The sequence below is a fragment of the Cupressus sempervirens genome, chromosome 11 (assembly GCF_028749045.1).
Source record: "Cupressus sempervirens isolate cs-2001-9-10 chromosome 11, ASM2874904v1, whole genome shotgun sequence".
NCBI classification, from domain to species: domain Eukaryota; kingdom Viridiplantae; phylum Streptophyta; class Pinopsida; order Cupressales; family Cupressaceae; genus Cupressus; species Cupressus sempervirens.
In genome coordinates, this window is record NC_143128.1 from 269,595,037 (window position 1) to 269,618,141 (window position 23,105).

Sequence of the window (23,105 nt, forward strand, 5' to 3'; positions counted from 1 at the left end):
ACGGAAGAAACAAACTATAAACAAATAAAGTATTATAATAGTTCAATTAGTAAAATGAACAAAAATAGAATGAAAATCTATAATCTATTTTGTCAGAAGTCAGCAGTCATACCTCCTGAAATTCCAATCAATCATGTCAACGCTTCCAGAGGTGTTAGCATGAACTTGTTTCTAGAAAACATACTTCAAAGCAGACTTTGATTAAAGCAAAGCTTGCAATGTGATTAAATTTGTTGCAAATCAGGCTTTTAAAGGATGAGCTGATTCCTTGTGTGTTATTTCTCATTTATTTGAATGCCATAGCATGGTTTATTAGTGTTTACAAATGTTTCCATTATGCTCGACGCATGCCTTTGATTCATGTCATTTTGTTAAGATCACCCAATGTAGGGTCAAGGTGGTGAGCAGCACAAGAAATCTAGAATATGGATGGGTGCCTCTTTACAAGAGGCTTATTAGCAAGAACACAATTAGCTGCACTGTTTATAACTCGTTGTACATCATTTTTCTCATCCATTTTTGCCAAAACGTTTTCATAAATTTCACAAAGGAACTCAGAACTTTTTTATGTTTTTTAAGCATCAAAAGGAAAATTGAATTGTTTAATGCAAAAGTTTGAAATCTTAATTATTGTACCACAAGATTTCAGGAAGTAGATTGTACTTGAGGAAGAAATAAATAAATTCAATAATGCCATGTTGTTCTCATCGGTCACGATTGTGCAACCCTTATTTCATATCATAGATCTCTCTTCAATTTTGACCTTTGCATTGACCATCATTCGAGGCAAAGTAGAGCCTTTTTAATCTCATCTTTATGGTCTTGAACCTTTCCTTGTTAATTGTAATGGTATCTACCAAATGCTACAAAAGTCTGAGTTTAACATCAAATTCACTCCCTAAATCAAATTTATTTAACGATAGAGAAATTGAACAAGATATTTCAATGCAAAATCAATAATTAATTATTTGGCTGTGTGAACTAGAACCGAAAGTCTCCAATTGCACCCTTTTCTGCATCATGTTTGTCCATATTACATCCCATGCTTTCAAGTGATGGTTGGGTATGTAGAGTAGTGAATAGACACACATGAATTTTATCTAGTTACATCAACTCTAAGCCCAACTCTACCACTTTGACTACCATTCCTATTGGCACTTGTGATTGAAATCTATATAATGGGGGCTAGGAATCGAAGAAATCTCCATGAATGGATACCATCTCTTTTCTTTACCTTTTTTTTTTGGTTTCTTTTGTTGGTCTAAGGTCGGTATTTACCCTTGACTAGCACTTATTGCCTCGAGAGTTTGAAAATTGGAGCATTTCCACTTGAGTTTTGTGATTATGTCTAGTTCAATTGCATTTCAGATATTAAATAACAGAATTAGGAATTGATACAAAGCACTAATTTTTTTAAGTATTGAGAGGTTTGAGTTGTTGTTTTGTTTTGTTTTTGCTTTATTTTTTATTTCAACATTATTGTTGAGCAGCTCAGTCTTTCAAGTGGGATTCTTTGGGTTAAGAGAGTTTGCTGGAGTCATCAGTTACTTGGCTCCCTTTCTATTAGCAATCAGTGTATAGTTTGACCACCCTAAGTCCCAGCGAATTTGAGCGATTCCAGAGAACTTTTATTATTATGATCAATTTAATTGCATTTAAAATATTAGATAAATGGCATTAACAATTGAAGTAAAGCAACACTTCTTAATGTCATAAATTTATTAGACCCCGCACCAGTAAAACCTCAGGTTTTTCTGTTTAAAAATTATACAAAAAACAATGTTAAATGACATGAAAACAGATTTGATATGTTGGAAAATGTTTGTATGAAAAGCACATGGTTATATTGTTTATCAAATTCCAGCAATCATCATAAGGAAACAATAACACAATGTTTCACATGGAAACCCTAATCAGAGAAACCACTGCTAATCAATGCCTTTTTAATGTTTTATAATTTTACTACTCTTCATTTACAAAGTTTGTAGGCACCAAGTCAGTTTGTAAGCACCAATCCACTGTAAGTACCAACTCCCCACTCTTGAATTTATAGGCACCAACCCATTGGAAGCACTAAGTTTGAGTTCTAATTTCCACCTTGTCAATGTTGCTTCTACAACAAACAATGGATGCTATGATTCGCTTCTTCGTACTTTTATTACTTGGCCATAAATTTGCCACAAAATAGTCACAATCTTCACTTAAAAATCTGCTATGAACTTCTCATATTCTTCTCATTAAAATTGATTATAATTCCTTACAAATCTTCATGTATTCTTGCTACAAAATCTGCTTGCCTCATCCTCTATGAATCTGCTATAAACACTTCACAGACCTTCGCAGACTTCTTTCCTCAAATCTGCATAAGGTATAATATTGAGGCATGTCCACACTTCTCGTTGATCTCCTCATATATTCTTCCAACATGCCTCTTCACCAAGAGAGGAAACCCTTCACGAATATGCTATCATTTTTCATTTTTTCTCTACAGTAGTAAATCTTGCTTGGCAAAACAAGTCGGTAAAGTAAAAAGGTCCAAGAAATTCAGAGATCTTTAAGGATTTAAAACTGGTCTTATCATCTTTTCTCGAATAAACCTTAAACACACTATAGCACCATCAAATTGAAGCTATTTTGATCACATACACAAGTATACATTAATCACATAAGTATGAACACAAATTGTAGCTGAATTAAACATCAAACTTAGATATATGTAATTATAAATGTTGTCAAATGCTTATAAAACTCATGGAATTTGAAATCCATGACACCAAATGTTCAAAACATATATCAAAACAAAACATAAGTCTATGGCTCAACCTTAGCCTTATAGCACCTTGTATCCCTCCTATAAAGGCATCTAAGATAGGGCTTGGATGAATGATCAGCCATAATTAATGCTTGTGAGACGCCAATTTGACCAACATTAGTTGTGCCTATGTCTATTTTCGATCGTTCTCCATCCTCCTTTTCCATGGCACAACCTAGGCTTCTCTATCCATTTGGTCATTCCACTCAAGTCCTTGCCAGTAAAGATAGGATTTGTAGACTTATTCATTCTCGTAGATTCTAGAGCAACCTCCTCTAGTCTAATTGGGGTGGATTCTTACTCCAATTCTGTCTCGTTCTAAGATGAAAAATGTAATGAACACATAGTAGATTATTTGATGTCTCCTCGGACAATCTATTGCATCTATTAGAGTGAATTTGCTCAAACATGCTTTAGTTGCACTCACAATCTTGACTATTGTATGGCTGGCTCAATATGTGGATGACAATTCTCTAAAGGTTTTCTATTTTAAGCTCAAACATTAGCCACTGTCTATATGAGATAAGAAAAATAATAAGAAATAGTCCCATTTTCCAACTTTAAGACAATTATAAAATCAAATAATGTACTAACTTATATTTTTACCTGTTCCAACCCTGTGTGAGTGGCTTTGCACATTTGACTATTGAACAACTCCCCATGTTCATTATTGAATGTATGTATCTTGGGGAATGTAGTTTTGATATCATTGTCACTAGTATACATCTACTCTAATAGTGAATAGAGCCTAGTAAGAACCTCCTCATCCTCATTGAAATTAGAGTAGAAGTGGTATATTGAATCAGAGCAATAAGTGGCTGCATTGATGGGATTGTGAAGCTGGAGGTGCCCTGTCCTATCAATTATTGCCCAAATGGGATTATACTTTATCATCTCTTCCAGATATATAGATTTAATGCCCTCCTTGGCCCTATCCATGCCCTCATATATATAACCCATAGTAGGCTCCCCATCAACAACTTGTAGGAGAATTACCAAGGGCTCAATAACTTGCAAATATTTTGAACTAGTAATAGTTAAGTGGGAATGGAAATAAGAAAAACGGCAACAAAAGAAAAATATGTATGTAAATCAAAACATAATATAGAACTAATAAAAACATTACCTCCATAGTCTCTGCACGAGGGTTCTAAAAACCTGGCTCATAAAAAATGCAATCTGCCACATAAATCTTTCTAGGAGTCATAGCATAGGTTGTAGATGTCCACTCTACACCAATGAACACACACCTCAAAGCTTCCTTGGACTACATCAAAGATTTTAATGTGATAAAACCAGAGGCAAATCTTGTGATTCTAGGACGAGCCAACTCCTTTTGTCCTGTATATTGCCTCATTATGCAAAGGATGCATGATTGTAGGTAAACTTGTAAATGATTTTTCCCTTATTAAGCATGGGTTGACCCATTCAAGCTTTGCTTATATCCTCCAATACAAGGTCAAGGGATTGGGCCACATGTGGAGTCCAAAACATATTTGGGTGTGTCTCCATCGAATGTTAACCTACAAAAACATAACTTGTTGCATTGTTCGTCACCACTTGAACTGCATTTTCTTCCCCCACCTCATGTATCTTGTCCTCAATAGCCTCATATAAGTATGTGACATTTTTAACTTGCAAGGAAGCATCAATGGACCTAAGGAATGTGGTGGATCCTAAAAATAAAGTAAAATCAATGATCAATCAAATAAATAATAAACTATTGAGTGTTCTTTTCCTCCTATAAGTCCAACCATTTGTCACGATGGTGCAACCCTTTTGTTCCAAAGCACTTGCTGGTCTTCTAACAAAAGCAACTAATTATTAGTAGGAACATTAAGCTCTGCCCCACAGTATGGCATCTTTTATGCCTTGCTAGTAAGGAGACCTGCCAAAACTGATTAAATAAGAGAAGCATGCATAATAAAATTATAAAAATTCATTACATTAGACAAAGCAAATGATAAATTATAAATTTAAAACAATAAAATAAAAAAGAATTACTTGGTTGCAAGAAATGGAATCTTGCAAAAGTACCAAAACTTGCAAATTGCATTTTTTGCAACATCATGAGACTTGTTCCAAGGCATTCTCCCAAGCAAGGGTTGTGTAACAGTAGTAGTGTGCGGTAGATAATATGAATCCAACTTAGATTTTAAAACTCTAGGACCAAATCTAACTGTGCCACTGGGAGTAGAAGTAGAAGCACTAGCATTGGCAGAAGCACTAGGACGAAATAAAGGCATGGAAGAACCCTCTCCAGCACAACTTGGGGCCGTGAATTTGGCTGAATGGGAACCAGTACTCACCAACTCCTCCTTTGCCTCTTCTTCATTTCCTTCAGTTGTTTGAATGTATCTAGTGCCAAATATCATGCATGAACAGCCTCAGGAGGTACTTTTAAGACACGACTCAATATCATGGCCACCTATCCCTACAATACTGTATTTGAATTTACTGATGCCACCATTGCCCATTTCTTTACAACATTTATATTATACTTGTGCCTTTTTCTATTAGAAAAGTCTTTCGTATATATCAAAGTCGCATTCATTTTCCGTAGTTTCTAAGCTTTAGGTTTAGATGGAAGTAAGATTAGACATTGAGAGGAAATATGGTTTTCAAAACCTCATGGCTTTTGCATTAAAACAATATTACAAAAATATTTGTACACTGTGTTTTATAAACTAATACTATTACAAAAGTGTAGGATTTGTCTTTAAAAAAATGTAGGGCCTTTTAAAATAGTATTCAAACATTTTTTGCCCTGATATGGATTTCAGCATATAACCATAAACTTGCATAAATGAATAAACTGAATAATAAAACTCAACACGATGAAATAACACCATATTTGTAACTAGAGAAACCCTAAGGGCAAATCCTTGTGGGGATGACGCCCACAAAAATGATGCACTAATAGAAAATACTCTGTTAGGAGTCTCCTTACATACATTAGTCCTTGTTAGGGGCCTCAACACTTTTAGGATTTGTATTATAAAAAGAGCTCGAGGGGTGTGTGAACCTGTATTCCAACACTTTTTGGCCAGATATGGGTTTCAGCATATAATTATAAATCTGCATAAATGAATAAACTGAAAAATAAAACGCTCAACACAATGAAACTCATAACACCATATTTGTTAACTAGGGAACCCTGGCCAAGGGAAAACACCTGTGGGGATGGTACCCACAAAACGATGCACTAATAAAAAATACTCTGTTAGGAGCGTTGACCCTATTAAGAGTCTTATTACATACATCTAGTACTTTAGTCCTTGTTAGAGGCCTGAACCCTGTGAGTTGTGTTATAAAAGGAGCTCACTGCTCATACAATGATTTGCAATCTATATAAGAGATATAGATACTGTACCAAAACTTACTACACTAATATCTTCAATATCTGATTCGTCCTTGTGTGTTCCTTGCATCTGATCATGCTCTTAGATCAGCTGACGGCATCTGATCGTCACAGCATCAATATTCCATCATACATAAAGCTCGCATAGCATATATTCGCACGTCTTCGTGTATACAAGTTTATCCTGTCTAGTTGGCTTGATAGCAACAAGTGTTAACACTTATCCAAAACTTATTATCACAATCTGCTAAATGAGGGTTAACATCTAGGATACAGTACCTACACTGACAAGTAATTGAATTGGCAAGACAATTCAATTCCATAGCCAAATTATCCGTTCTTTACCATATACTCTGGCTCTGCGTTGACAAGGTCTTCATGCTTTCCAACCAAAATTCATGCCAACTATTAAACTAATACCAGAAAACATAAATATGTCATCTATAGTCTCTGTTGTACCACAATCCAAAATTGTGGCCAATTATATTATCTCTATGAAGCTCGCTGACCAAAACTATACCTCTGCAGACACTAATCTTTTGTTAGACAATTTTCTTATCATTCAAATCCAGAACTGTACCTTAACTTCAAGCGACCTTATCATGTAAGAGTGTTGTCATAAATGACAACATCCATGCTTCCATACTAGCCAACTTGCCAACACAAAATGCAAGATTTATTCGTTGAAGAATCTGAGATTTCCTATATTCTTTTATTTTGTTTCCTTTGAGCCCATCAGAATGTCTTTTGGGGTTATAATTTTTCTAGCCAAAATTTATGCTAAACCAAACAGTTTTATTGGTCAAGAGCACGAGTGAAATTTGGATTAACAGTGGTGGAGCTGCATCCATGACATGGTTAAATATTATATTTTTAGTGCCCTTTTGGAGAATGTCTGGAAAACCTGGGTCATCCGCTTCTCGGGAGAATATAGATCTCATTGCTGCTAACATAATTTTTTTATATTACATAGGTTAATTTTTTCTATTTGAGGGGGGTGATCCATAAAAAATTCTTGACTAATATTGAAGACTTCTAAGTAGGGATGTTGACAACTCAATATTTAGGATTATCATTTGTGCACTTTTGGACAATTAACTAGGATGCGGATTCCTAACCTCCTCTACCTTTGTGAGATTCCTTGCTAGGATTTCGCTCAAATTTCTCTTCCTTTCCAATTATCAGTGTATGTTCTTTTACTCAATCACAAAATGCAAGAAACTCAAAGCATGTACTCAAAGCTTTGCACAGATTTTTGCACTATTTCCAAGTTCTTTTAAATAGATTAATTTTCATGAATGTCACAGCAGACACACATTCTGCTGGCTCATATGTATTGCATACTCACTCGTGATGGAGAAGATTGTTCTTTTTGTTACAGAGCTATATTTAGTTGAACCTAGGAATAGCATAGATTGCACAGAAAACTGTCACATTATAATCAGTATTACACAGTCTGTAAAATGATTGAGCTGCAACCGGTATGAGCAAATGATAAGATTGCATGTCCAGTTACTTAGGGAAGTTCCTATGGTTAGCAGATCACTCAACAGCCAAACAAGCTTTTAAACTTTTTGATAAATATACCTTCTACAGTGGTGCCAAATTAAAGAATGTCACAACAGATACACATTCTACTGGCTCATATTTACTGCATTGACAGTAACAACACTCATTTGTGATAGAAAACTGTTACAGAGCAGATCGACTTGGGTAGGCATTGGGCCATACCACCTCTGGGGAGGTGGTATCAGAGCGGTTTGATCAGACATTGAGAAGGTATCTTTACTAGCGCAAATCGACTGGGCGAGGCATTGGGCAAAGCTTGTTGGATCAGTGCAGCTTGATCTGTGGCAGATTATGTTGGTAGAAGATTGAGGCAGGATTGGTTCGAGGTGATTTGCTTTGAAGACACAATACAGATCGAGAGCGAGCACACAATACAGATTGAGAGTGAGCTGGGTGAGGTCAGATTGGAATTGATCACTCCAACTCTTGATTGAGGCAGTTCGGGGCTGTTTGATTTGGAGACAGTGTGTCTGTTGGGCTAGCTAGGCAAGCTAGATTTGAAGTAGATCTAGTCAATCCGAGATCTGGTCTTGGTGATTTGTGATGGTGCAATGGCAGAAGCGGATGTAGATTTGGGTGTGACTGTGTTGGTTTGGTTAGTGACCTGGTTGAGTGGATCTTGAAGGAAGTGGTCGAATCAGTCACCTAGGCGAGGTGAATTAGAGGTAGCGATGTTGATTTGGCAGAGCAGTTCAAAATGAAACTTGATAGATCTTGATATGTATTATGTTGAGCAGATCGTGTTCGATGTGAAGCAGTTTGGACTGGGTATCCAAATGTATTGGCTTGTGACTTGGTGGTTGCTTCGATGGATTGGGAAGCACCTTTCTTTGGCGAGGTCAGATTTTGAGGCTGCTATGGTGATTGGAGATGTGAGATTAGTATGGGATGATTGTCGCATTCATTGTAGCTAATTTCAGTTGCAACAAAAAAGGCAATGAGTTAACTTTACACCGAGAGTTGTTGTTTCTTGGGACGAGGCATTTGGAGATGTCTTATACTTTTTGGTTAAGTCTGTTTATGTTGATTCAGTAGTGGCTTGTGAGACGATGAGTCAGATTAGGAGCTTGGGATGGATGTTGGATCCAACCAAATTGAGACTTGGTACAAAATTTGTTGGAGCAACTTGTTTGAGTATGGTACTCTTTGTGGATCTGAGCTGGTGACATTGTGTAGCAAAAACTTGATAGAGAGATCACGTACCCTACACATGGTTCATCTTGAAGACAAGGATGCACTTTCCTTGGGGATGATGTTGGGGTGCACACCAATAGTGCAGGTTGCGGATGAGCTTGCAGAGATGTTTGATAGGTGTGTGCAAGACTAAGTCTAGGTCGTCATGAAGATCACCGATATGATTTAGCTCTTTTGGATGATGTAATTGAAGATTTGCATTTTTGTTCAGCCTTGGTAGTTCTGTAAAGTTGGGCAACATGACAAAACAACTTCATCATGAGATGGATAATTGGTGCACGGTCGTACTGATATGCACTTAGCAGATTTTGAAGAAGTGTAGTTTGAGTTGGTTCTTCATGAGAATGATTGGGTAGTTGGTCGAGGCTTCTTTTTCTGAGGCATTTTCGATGAGCCGTGCAAGTAGCCTTGACCTCTGGCCTAGTTTGTGACACCGGATCAAATGTATCAGCTTTAGCATGTGCTTGGAGATTCACTTGGGTTCCTTGACAGGAAGAACTCAAGCTAACTTGAGTAATCTAGTGGAGATCAACCTCCTAGCGCATTGGGGCCAAATGTGCAGTCATCAAGGATGTTGCCACAAGTTAGGTGGGGGGGGATGTTACAAGGCCAGGCTTTGGCATTGATTTGGTGATGCGTTTGTGAGATTGTAGGTAGTTTGGCAAACTGGCCCGGCTAGGTGATTTGACTTGGTAGCTAGAGGTGGTGGTTGGAAGCCGACACAGGTTGGGTGGTTCAAATTGTGCCAACATGATGTTCTGTCAAGACTTGGCAACATGGGCTCTTTTATTTGGTGAAGTGTTGGATTGGGCCGACACACCCTTGTTGATATTTGAGCAGGATAAAATAGGACCCAGGGTTGGGGGTCTTAAAGTCTTCCTTGGATGTTTCACTGGGCAGCCGACACATTGTGCTGTGTAGCTTTGTGCATGGGACATTGTGATGAGGGGAACAAGGTAACAGTTGGGGCACATGTTTAATGTGACATAGCTGTTGCATTAATTTTCGAGGCGGTGTAAAATGGGTCCAGGTCTATGTTATATAACGGCTAGGACTGGACGTAACCTGAGCTGCTTCTATAAAAGGAGGCCTTAGCTCATTCCCTTGGCATCAGAATTAGAGATTAAGTATCAGGATCAGGTGGTATGAGCCCAGAGAGCACCAAAGGTGAAATTTAGAAGTTCGGCATTGGAATAGAGGAGCTCTTTCATAGAAGATGTGGTTGCAATGTTGTTGCTCCTTGGCACACTTGATCTGGGAGGTCAACTTGGATTCATTTGGTATCATTCTGGAGTGGTGGTATCATTTTTGGAGGTATCGTCTTAGAGATCATGCTTTGGTAGCAGATTGTGCTTAGAGCAAGCAAGCCCAAGTTGGCAGCGTCATTGAAGATTGGCATGAAGGCTTGAGTGGCATATTCTGAAGCGGGCATTTTAATTCTTGTCTAGTTTGTACGAGCCTGAGTGCTCACTTCTTTTGTAGTAAGTGTAAGGCTAAGATGGATTAGCTCTTTCATAGTGGGGCAGTGTGTATTTCACAATACAACATTGGATCTGCTTTGTTCTTGTATTTTGGTAGCTTGTGATTACGAGATTCAAGGGGATATCGCACCACCATACATTCTTGGTCTGTGTTCTTTTTGCATTGCATTCCATCTTGTGTATTTTCATGGTAGCATACTCTTAACACAAATTGCTGTGCTGGGCGTTATTTAAGTGTATGCATTCTTGGGAGATTGGTATTGTTTAGCTTCCACAAGCTTTTCCGTGGGATAGGGTGTAGTCCAGGATCCATTTCACACTGTGCCCTTTTGCATTTTTGATGCTGGGTCGCTGTTGCCGTGCGGGCAGCTCCCAAGGCCCGTGACAGATGGATTAACATTATAATCAGTTTTTCACAGTCTGTCAAATGATTGAGCTGCAGCTGGTATGAGGAAATGATAAGAGTGCATGTCCAGTTATTTAGGAAGTAGCCCATGGTTAGCAGGTCACTCAACAGCCAAACAAGCTTCTAACTTTTTGATAAATAGACCTTCTACAGTGGTGCCAAATTAAAGATTGTCACAACAGACTCACATTCTGCTGGTTCATATGTACTGCATTAACAGTAGCAATACTCATATGTGATAGAAGACTTTTACAGAGCAGATCGACTTGGGTAGGCATTGACTCAATGCACAGAAAACTGTTACAAATTGTAATATAAGGATTGCAAAGGATTAACATAATCAGTTTTACACAGTCTGTCAAATGACTGAGTTGCAAGCGGTATGAGCAGAATGATAAGATTGCATGCCCAGCTACTTAGGGAAGTTCCCCTGGTTAGCAGGTCACTCAATAGCCAAACGAGCTTCTAAACTTTTTGATAAATATATCTTCAACTGTGGTGCCAAATTAAAGAGCAGACTGGAAATAATAATGTTTGATCTTCTGGCCAAAACTGAGTCTAGATTACAGCTATGTAGTGCCTGGTGAATACAGTAATAGTTGAAGATACCTTAGGCAGTTCTTAGTGTCCCCAGATGGCTCATCTTTGTCTCATTATTAACTGTATCTGTAGTCATGCTCAAATTCCAGTTCCCACACATTTAAACCTGTTTCCCACAAATGCCAGAAAAATCACAGACATGCAAAGTATTCCGTTCAAGTTGACAGAGGAAGCATTCAGCTGATACTGTGTAAACCCATGAATTCAAAGATAAATAACTTCCTTTCAAAGATTAGCCAAGTCAGTATGAAACTCTTTGCATCAACTTACTGTTATCTTGAACTATCTTAGGCTACTCATTCCAAAACACTCGCTGCCAGTCTCACCCTCAATTTCCACCTTCATTATTGTATCAGTTCCAATTAACCTTTTCTTTTATTTTCTCCATGACTTTGGATTTGCTTCATATTAATAATTAAAAGCTCACCATCATCGTCTTATATATATCAGACCGTAACAGAACATTAAAATCATTTAGAATAATAGGTCCCTCTATACTACCCCTTTTAATTTCTACACGTTTCTAAGAAGGTGTTAAACAAGAAGATTAGTCAAACACTTCTACTACGTCAGATACAACATAGAATGATTGCCTAACTTGGAATTAGAAGTTCATTGATTTGTCAGTGGTCCAGCTTAATAATTCTTTACAGTTGTGAAAATAAAATAAATTCCAGCTTTGAATGGTAAATTCACCCAAATAAAGTAATGATTTATTCACCAAGAAGAATAATTTATTTGGTCAGTAACCATGGCTGATTTCTCCAAAAATAATATTTTCCAGCCATCTTAAGTCTGTTCTGAAAATTGTCTTTATAGAAGACTTCACAATTTTTCCATGCAATGAAGTCAAATGTGAATCCTGAAGTCTGAGTGCACCCATGGATGGAGTTGGGTTTTCATCGAATTCAGTGATTGTCCCAATGATTTACTTCCCAGGCTGAAGAATTGTACTTGGATCATTCTTTTGACAAGAAGCTTTCATAAAATATCTGAATGCTCAATTCCTCTCAAATATCTCCTTTGATAATATTTAAATTTTTACAGACCTTCTAAAAAGATCATTTAGTAAAGTAATTTAATTTATATATACTTTTTGAAGGAAAATATTTTATTTTGAACAGTAATTAATCAAATATTTTATTTTACATGCTTGTCGAAAGATGGGACATTACAACTTTAGATATTTGTTAGTAGAGTGTCAGCAGTGAGGTCAAGTATGTGTGTTTATTGCATCTGCATACATGCTTGATTAATGGAGGAGAAACCCATAGTGAATGTTTTATGGCATTTTCAAAACCAGGTTTCTTCTGCCTCTTTTATGGATTATTTTGAATTCCTTGACTAGTGTTTCTCATACTCTTTTAACAACTTCAAATTGATTTTGTTGGTATATATCTGAAAATTATCAAGTAAATTTAAGTAGCGATCAGGAATCTACAGCATCTGTTTTTATTTTCTCTATCTCTTCAAATTATATTTGTAGTATGGTTAGTACCTATAGAATTTTATCACACCTTGTTTGGTTTTCAGCCAATTCTGGTTGAAGCTTATGAAGTGCCTGGTTACATCTTTCCTTTGCTTGAAGTGACCATTCAAATTCCAAACTAGGGGAGGTACTTCCGCATTGTAATTATTCACTCCATGATAAGTCTTGAGGTTGGTTTGTAAATGCTGATTTACATCCTTCAACATGTTAAATTCTTATCTGCTTTTTTTGTACTAGTCTCTGCAAACTAAAACAATGCTGTCTCTACTATTTTTGTACTGATAACTATTACAAGCTAATGCAAATGCTGGTACAGGGCAGCACATTGAACAGACACTTTCTAGATTGCTCAAATTGCATGAAACTAGCACCCAATATAAAACAATAAAGATAAATACCATGAAAAGGGATCTGCAATGATCAAGCAGATAGAGATAATGCATGCAAATTACTGTATACAACAATGCAGGTCTGATACAACTGGAAAATATGTTGCATTTCTGGAACAGCACTTTTGTAAGTCTAAATAACTCCGTTAAGCCACCTAAAACTCACTCTATACAATCACATTTGCCCCCAAATGAGGCCAAACGGCCTGAAGTTGACTCAACAATACTAAACAGCCTTTAAAATTAGCAAGTCCGTTTGCTAGTCCCCTGCAAGGCTGAGGATCATCTGGGTTTCTCAGGGATGTCCCAGCATTCCCTTGTGTTGTTTCCCGGTATGAAACATCTCAAAGACATCTCCTATCTGAGGAACATCCCAGAAATAGCAGAGGGTGCATGGTGGTGATAGAGGGGGATTGTGGGGGGACGTTCTCCTGGAGATTCCAAGTCAAGGATGTTCCAATGTTTGAAACATGTGGTTTTTTGGGGTGACACGTTTCCATGGAACGTACTTGTCCAAAACTAAGAGATATGCAAGATTATGGTAGATGTTTGTAAGGGGATTGCATTAAGTGTTAAGATTAGGAATTTGTTTCTAAAGAAGGATATCCAGCATGGAATCAATTTCAATTTGGTTTTTGAACACATTATCACTACCCCTCACTATGATGTGGTGTTGCTTCACATGAATGTATAAACTGAATTATGATTGAACTGGCAAGTTTATCATTCTGAAATAACATTTATATGTCTATTTTTTGATTTAATGGCTTGAACTATAGTACATGGTGGAGCACGGGCAATAAACTCTGGTGTCATCTGTGCAGCTAAGAATATCAAGCAAGTAGAGAGCAGAGCCGAATGAGCTGCTTGTGGCCCTGGTGGTGTTTATAAATATAAGAAATCGGCTTCTCTGTACCTACAGGTTATATATATATATATATATATAGAAACAAGAGTTTTATGTTCATTTGGTCAGGATGCAGTGCAATCTTCACTAAGCACTACAAAGGAAAAATGAATGAGTACTCCTATTAAACCTTTAAAGTAATGACAATAGTATTGCTATTGTGGCAACCGGTGATTTGAGTTATCTAATTTAGTAGTCCAACCAGCTTAGAGCATGGACACTTAAATTTAATTTTGAGGGCATAAAATTGAAATGTTTCTGCTTAAAAGATTCAAACTAAATGAACTCATTAGGAGAGATACAGGAGATAGTATTCACTCATCTAATGAAAGTGCTTTGCTTCAATATGGACTGCCATGTCTGAATTGATGATAGAGTCTGGAGGCTTCCTTCTGTTTGGAAGGTGGTGATTGAACAACACATAACATGTGTTTTTTATACAATGAGATGCAAATGATATACACTACCCCCTTTTAAAGGTTTTTAAATACAGTGTTCTCAGTCATCAGTATAAAGAATTTTTGTGATATTTCCTATGGTATTCTTAAATTTTTAACCTAATTACTTGTTTTTTGAATTATGGGCATGAAATTAGCTGCATTCTCCACCAACATAGAAATATGTTTGAAGGTTTTATGCTCTATTGTTTGCACTCTCCACCATCATAGGGTTATATGTTTTTTTACTCTATTGTATGCAGGCCTACATTGCTACAAGACTGCAAAGCATTGATAGATCTAGTATCTTACCATGGGATGGCAATCATCACTTCTCGCACTGGATACAAGATTTGTGGCTAAACCTCATATTACCAATTTTGTGATTGGCTGACCAGAATTTTCAATTTTGGATGCTAGTATGGTTCTGTTAACTGTATGTTCTACATCTAATGCCCTCAAAGGTAGCAGCACTCTTTACTCCAAGTCCTGACCAGTATTTTAAGTCAGACACTGCAATGATTGATAGCTTTTGGAACTTTTTAACTGTGAAAGATACTAGTTGAATGGTCCCATTCAGTGTCATGCCACAATATTTTAGTGAGTAACTGCTCCATGCTTTGCATTTGTTTTTCAATCTATGCTGTAGTTGTTTTGAAATATATCAAAACCAGCTTTAGTTATTTTCAAACAGAATAAATGTGTTAACAGATTCTATACCTCCCTATATTAGTTATCAGCAGAGAGTAATACATGTAATTTCTCTTCCTTTGAAAGAGAGTTTAAAACTTTGAAGAGGTCATTACCGCAAACTATATCCTAGGTACAATTCTAACATTTGCTTCAAAGAGCTTTTTAAATGGATCATACGCCGGTGGGTCTTGAACATGGTTCTCTTGAGCATGTCACATGTTCTGACCAATAGATAAAAAAGAGAATGTAAGAGAAAAGGGCACTTTTATGTTTTACTGTTGCATTTATATGCATATGTTCATAATAAGAACTTCCTGAATTTCATGTTTGAGGACTTGCATGGTGAGACCATTACTCAGTTTACAGGTCTCTCTGGCTAAGAGGCTGTCTGGGGTTATATCTCTACCAAGTTCATTCATGACTTTCATTGAGCCTTCTGTACTGGTTTGCTTAAACCTTGGACATATGAAGGGAGCAAGCCTAGCACGGGTAGTAGCAATTGAACTCAGGTCCTTGTTTAATGTATGGCCGGCCAACCAATTAGTTAGAAAATGCTAGAGATATATTTCCTCTCAAATGAAGATCCTATCTTTGTGCATCAACTCATTCTAATTACTTCGCATTGATTGACATTTTTATGTTTACACTAACTCCATTTATGCTTGAGTTAGCTGGTGTCAGGTCACCAACAGATCTTTATTTAACAATAGGTTGTGTGGTTATATAATATGACTCAATTTATCGAAAGTAAAGCAAACAGTACAAATGATACTTGCTGGTATTGATTAGTATGCATTTTCTGATTGTGCAATCCTTTTTTGTGAGATTTTATATTATTTCCTATAATTCCATAATATTTGTATGTGTCTTTTCAAAGGCCTTAGTTGTATGTTTGGGCATCGTAAGGTGGCTTCTGTGATCCACAAAGTATATTGAACTGGTCATGGGTTTATTCTATGTTGTTGTAAAGTTCACACAATGTATAATGCATGCTTATCTAAGGTTATCAAGGTTTTCTGACTGCAGCAGATTATTGTTATTATGTAGTTTGTAGCAATTTAAGTGAAATAAATCATAGTATACTGATGTATTGTTTAGATTACAAAAGGTTACTTTGTAAGTGATAGAATGCAAATGAAGATCTTGTTTTATATAAAAGAGTCTTTTCTGTGAACTTTTATGATTGTTGGTTTGAAAGTGTTACATTAAATGTAGCTTCATATTTTGTCATTGCTATGAAATATTTTCTGTGGTGTGATATTTTCTCTCATTATTCTTAATATTTATCTTAGGAAATAAGGAGCATGAAGATCCAATAGTATTGTGAGAAAAATGATGAGGAATAAAGATATAAGAAAAAGATCCAAATTGTTTGTGAAAGGTTTATGGATTGTTCAATACAACCACCATACAAAGTTACCATCCATTGTTATCGTAACGCTTTTCCTTTTCATAATTTTAATTTGAAATTTTGAAAGTAGCAAATTAAGCAAATAGATGATGACTGACGTCACTAGCTCCCTTGTTGATTTGTCACTGATATTTTTGGCTAGGGATGTCATTTTAGAGCTGACTGCTCTCTTTATTAAAGATTGAGATATGCACAGTGAAGTGTGGTGTTTATTATAATTAAAAGTAAAAATCCCCATCATGCTAGTTAATGAATGAAATCTATAGGCAAGAATAAAAATGTGGCGATAAAAAAAAATTGCTCTGTAAAATTTAAAGTGGAAGGACGAAACCAATGACAAATTGGAGGTAAATGCCATAATATTTGAACTGGTGAGAGATTTTGAAGGTCTAACATGCAGGAATCCTGCAGATGAGTGCTCTGCAAGTATTTTATTGGAGACTTAACAAGTGTTGGAAGTGCCTGGATAAAATATTGAGAAGTCATTTAAAATCTAATATGTATACTGTTGTAGTTGAAGGTCTTAGGAGTGGAAGTAAACTATTGCCAGAATTGATTTCATAAGTATTCAAATGTAGTTTGGTGGATGATATTCTCCTCTGCTGCCTTCTTTATTAGAATATTGATTGAGTGGGATGCAGAATCTTGTCTGAGGGAATATCAACAAATAAGCAGTCTTCAATACAAGATTCACTGTCACCAAAGGACTATCCTGAGTTGGAAAGGTTGGTGATACATTCTTGGAGATATTAGCTTACCCTCAATGAGACAATATTGGACCATGACTAAACATTCTAGGAACACGCTGGGTACCATGGAGAATGCCAAAAAATCTGTTGTGCTGTAATAAGCAGTAAATTAACAAATTCGAAAAACTCGGAAGGATCACCAATTAACCAAGGCTAATGTTCTTAGCAGCTTGTGATTTTTGAATGATGAAGATAGGATCAGTTCATCTTTTTGATTCCTTGAGTACTTGATTGAGCAACTCAAAATTTCTATTTTATCGTAAATAGTTTGTCCCGAGTTTTACTTTGGACGGTAAAAATATGAGACTATACAAATCTAAAATCATGTTACTACTTTTATGATCACTTCCTGTTATCTTCTCATCAATGGCAGTTGTCTTTTCTTTTTCTTTTTACTCTTTTGATCTCTTGGTTTCTACATCACCTCCCTCCCTCTATTTAGTTCAGTGGGTATGCAATTTACCATTGTTCATTCTTTTGTCTTGCTTGTTATCTGATCCTTGATGATGAATCATGATCGGAAATTTTTTTCTTGTAAGAAAGAAACTTACACAGTTCAATCCCAAAAGTATTTTCCACGATATCACGGATTTGAAATTTGATGTCTGTAATCTGTATTTCATATTCTTAACTTTCTTAAAACTTGCCTCTTCTGAGTTCGGCAATAAGAAAACATGCATATAAGTATTGAAAATTGTTATAGCAAGTCTTGACATGTGTCACAAGAATCGCAAGTTCATTTTTGGTATTGCTTTGTTTCTGTGCATATTACTGTCTGAGTGCCTCAGCCCCCTCATTCTCATTCTAGGAATATTGGACTCGATATGTTTCAGATTCAAGGGCATTCCCCTTCTCTGTAATGCATGTCATAGAGATAGGTTCATGTTACTCTATTTTTCTGTTTCTGAAGTGAGGTTTATTGGTCTTGGATGGTAGGAGAAGACTTACTCTGATGATTTTATATCAGGGAATCCTCAACACCAGATATTTCTCTATGTGGATTTTTGAATCCTGCATTCATCCTACTGCAGTGATTGATTATAATAGCATCAGGTCTCCTAGGCTGAGCCTTGCTACAGATGTACATTCTGAGTTTCATAGATAAACTCTGGTCATTTACGAGCATTATTGTAATTTTCTTTTCTTATATAATTTTATGGTTATCTATACCTTATTTCATGTTAAGTTCATTTTGTGATTGCAAAATATTGTGCTAATGTTAAAGTTTGATTCCAGTTTAATGAAATTGTTTACTTATATTTGGCTATTTTTATGCATACTTTTCTTCTTGGTAGAATAAGTTGCACTAGTCTGTTGGAAAACAAGTTTTTTGCTGATATATATGGCGTGAATTGAAGATGGAGAGTTAACTTGATTCATGTGAAAGACCCTAGGTTACTGATTCACATCTCCTGGGCCTGGAGGTAGAAGTGGACTCATCTGGAAACTGATTCAGATCCAGATGCCTTGTGGATGCTCACATGAAGCACATCCAGGGCACCTGGATGCTCTCTGGATTACGCATCCAGAGTGATTCTTGTGAGCGCTCATCCAGGGGGCACTCAGGAGCCTCCGTGAGCATCTGCATGTCCACATGTTAATTTTGACGTTTTTGAAAAATAATCAACTTAAAAGCACGTTATAACATGTGCACTATATCATTTTTTATCATTTTTAATCTTAATTCTTGATTGATGAACATTGAATCTTGAACTAAATTTTGATTTTTTTAATTGTAATGATTTTCTGATTTGCATTGGAATCGTGACCATAGATGTATATCATATGCTTATTTATCAGATATCTTGATCAATTGTGAAATATCATACTATCAAATAATTTAATTTGTATATTTATTGCATTTCTTTGCATGCGTGCACGCACACACACATGCACACATGCACACACAAACACGCATACAAAATCCCCCAAAAAAATTCCGTGCATCTGTGCACCCGATTCTCACACCCACATCTGCATCCGCACCTGAATCGGCAACTTAGGAAAGAACTTCAACTTAAGTTGAACCTGGTTGCATCATAACTTTCACCTATCTATGTCTGCTCTAGCAGTTGAGGTCACAGTCCTTGTTCTCCAGCACTATTGTAGATTCTTGCTGAAGTTATTTTGGTGATTGATTTTCTTAACTGTCGTTCTAGCAATATTGTTAACATGTTTATTTGTTGATGAAAGGTGTGCAAATCTACCAAATACCCTTTTAATATGAATTTTTGACACCACCTTGTGCCCTGAACATGTACGTGAATTTTTAAATTGAAATAAGTGAAAGTATTGACAGGTTTTATTTGATGACAAGGGCATCGATGTAAATGTGATAACTCGACTTGTGTTATCTGAGTTCATGCAATTCAGATGAGAATTTATTTAATCCGGCCAGCTCACCATAGATTTTGATTATACAGTCATTTCACATAATGAAATTTGAAATAAGGATAGAGAAATTTGCATATAAGAGAGACAGCCAAACATTTTGATTTGCCACTATTAATTTTGCAGTGGCATGCTGCATATGAGATGATCAAATATTCTGAGTTACGACTCCTACTTCATGATGATATTTAGCTGCACTGGCTTCTCATCAATTCGGTGGTCAAATCTGCATGCCACAAACAAAACTTCTGGATTTGCGTGTGTATGTTATGTTTCATCCAGGATGGCCTTTGACGAAAATTGGGTCTCTGCCTCCTGTCACCTCTCTTTTTCCTGAAGTAGGTTTCCATCTTTAGTGTGTTATGTGGAGAGATTTACAAATTATACATTATATCATTATTAAAATTTCTCAGTTGTCGATCTCTTTGAATAATGAGTTTTCTTGTTTTAATTTGTACTTAAATGAGACATTGTAATAAGGTAATGTCAAGTGAGTCTGCAAAAGCATGGCATAGATAGGTTGTCTGGAGTGAGGAAAGTTTATAATGCACCAACAGCTAGATTGAATGAAGTTCATGGAAAGGTATTGTTTCGCTTGAAGTATTATTTTCATCTCATCTATCAAATTTTCTCCAAATGAATCTTTGTGGAAAGTGATAGATGCCTGAAGAATTGCTTAGGAATTGTTATAAGCTTGCTACAAATGGATTAGTGAATTATGGGGGGGAAGCACCAAACTTCCCAATAATTAACTCGGGCCAGCAAGCATAAGCGAGATTGTAGAGATATGAGTGGAGTTCATGGTAAGGCGCCCCATCTTGTCCATCTTCCAGGTCTGTTCACCTCCCCACAATGTATATTGTAGATTCATTAGTTCTCTTGTGCTTAGAGAGGGACAACATGCTAAGAGACAAACTATCTTTTCTCTTATTAGAGATTAGAACAGAATTAGTTTTAAGTCGTCACATAAAACATACAGGTTTTAGTCTTCAAAGTGCATTCAATGTGGTTCTCACCAAGATCAATGCATTGTTGTGTCACGGTATTCCTTGGTAACATTGACCCCTCATTTTGGTTGTATGGTGTATATCTTGTGACAGTCATTAGAGTTGCAGTAATAGCAATCTGGACTTACATTTGTTCTTTCCTTTTCACCTGGCTAAGAGAGCTAGATGGATGAGTGAGGATTGAATATTAACAGCTTGTTGTATGCCTGAGAACTGAAGAGGTGCAAATTTGAACATTATACGAGGAATTGCAAAGAAGCCTTTTTGGTGGTTTCCACAATAGTGTCCTATGAGCCAAATTGGCATCTGGTCTGGCTGAATCATAAAAACTACTTCATTACGTTCACCTTCAATTTGTGATGCTGCATATTTCCACTTTTCTGGCAAATGGGTTGATTGTCTTAGCAAATATCACGGACAGTAAGTGGTTTCAGGAAATATTTGCTTTTAACTTTCTGGAAGGATCATCTTAATAAAAGGTGCTGAGATAGGAAACACAAATAATCAGATTCTGGAAAACTGCCTAGTAAATAGGAAAATTAATGATGTTATTAAAATAGAAAAATGCCCTAAAAACCTCAAATTAGAGATGATGGTCAGAATGTTAGTGAGTCTTGGAAAAGCATGCTTCTTAAACACAGACAAATCTGAGGTGCAAAAAGGTTAAGTTTGTGAATAACTTTCCTTGTTGTCTTGTTTGTCTTGTTTGTGTGCTTTTTAATCTTCATGTGTTCATTTGTGTGTTCAGGGTCTGCAATTTTTTTCTTTAGCTTCCATTCCCTGTCTCCTTCCCCTCCACCTCCTTAGGGCGCCTGCTTCCTACCTAAGACCACAGCATTTTCCTTCTTCCCATCATCTCCACTTGTACTGTAATTTTCTGTATAACATTCTAATATCCAAACTTGTGTGTTATGGTTTTCTTAATAAATTTTGTTCTTGGTTTAAAGCTATTGAGTCTTCTCAGGACACATGCTTACTTTCTATTTCCGCTTTTTCCTCCCGAGATATGTTTCAAAAATAGTTTTCTTTCTCTTGTCATGCAATGGCTGCCAGACAATGAGCTTATCAGTAAAGCTTGAAATGTGAAAGGTAACAATTCAACATGGTTTAACCCATAAATTAATCTCATAAAAATGCAGTGGGAATATAACATTGCACTATAAAGAGACATTTCTGTTTAGTGTCCTCTACTTCAATTTTCATTCTACTGGCTCCTCTTGCCTGGATCAGTTTGAGGGACATGGCTTTTTGGTTATACGGAGGTATCAGTCTAGCTAATAAGCATTTGAAGGGCTGTGAGTTGATGTCCATTTTGGAATCACACTACTACCACAAGATTGTGATAAAAAAATGCAAGACCAGTGAAAATGTTTTGTGTGCATTTGTAACATTGGAATTTGGTATTTTTTTGATGGTGGCTAAATTAGTCGTAGATTGCAGGATAATATACTAAAATCGATTTTTTTTTTTGTTTAGCAAAATGCACAAATTTTGATTGTTGCATAGGGAGTTTGTTCTCCCAAACAATCTTTTTTTGTCAAAATAGTTCAATTTGTGCAATGTGATTACAACTTTAAGGTATCAATTATACAAGAAAAGATTACAGATTATCTCATTTCATTGAGCTTTTAGCATAATTTGCAGTCAGCTTCTCAGTTCTTTTTGTTTATTTTGCATTGTTTTCAATCATCTAGCCCAATCTTTTACATTTTTTGTGTTTTTCTTCCTTTCCTCATTAGTGGTGTTTCCTTCATTTTTTGCAGCTTTTTTTTTCCTCTCCCCTTGTATATTCCTAATACCATTGCTTGCTCATTGTCCTAGCGTGTTCCCTTCTTTGCAGCTTTTTCTTATATCCCCCCTTATATATTCCTAATACCATTGCTCGTTCATTGTCCCAGTATGTCGATCAATCTGTCACTTCTAAAGCCTGTGCGGGGCTGAATGGTATGAGGTTAGGAGGTGGCATTATCACTGTAGTTCAGGCTACTCCTGATGCAAATGTCGAGGTGTGTCATTTTCGACTTACTTTTGTATGTCGTGGTGGTTTCTTTAAAGTAACAATGGACTTTTTATTCTTGGAAACTCTTACGAGTTTTTGAAAATATTGTTTTTTTTTCAAGGTTGAATGCCTTCCAAATTATGCCATCCCAGACTTTGCAAAGGCACTCATGCAGAAGCCTACTCGAATTTTGAAACTAAAGAATGTGGT

At 36.4% G+C, this 23,105-nt stretch overlaps 1 protein-coding gene across 3 annotated transcripts in view; it reads left to right on the plus strand.

Annotated features, from left to right (window-relative positions):
- The window catches only part of LOC149529168 (RNA-binding (RRM/RBD/RNP motifs) family protein), a 164,034-nt gene that overhangs the window by 139,575 nt on the left and 1,354 nt on the right, over positions 1-23,105 (plus strand). For all 3 annotated transcript variants that reach the window (XM_089810470.1, XM_089810468.1, XM_089810469.1), the window contains 2 exons: positions 22,795-22,902; positions 23,017-23,103. In XM_089810470.1, coding sequence (XP_089666596.1) covers positions 22,795-22,902; positions 23,017-23,103 — 195 coding nt within the window. The remainder of the gene's footprint in view (positions 1-22,794; positions 22,903-23,016; positions 23,104-23,105) is intronic.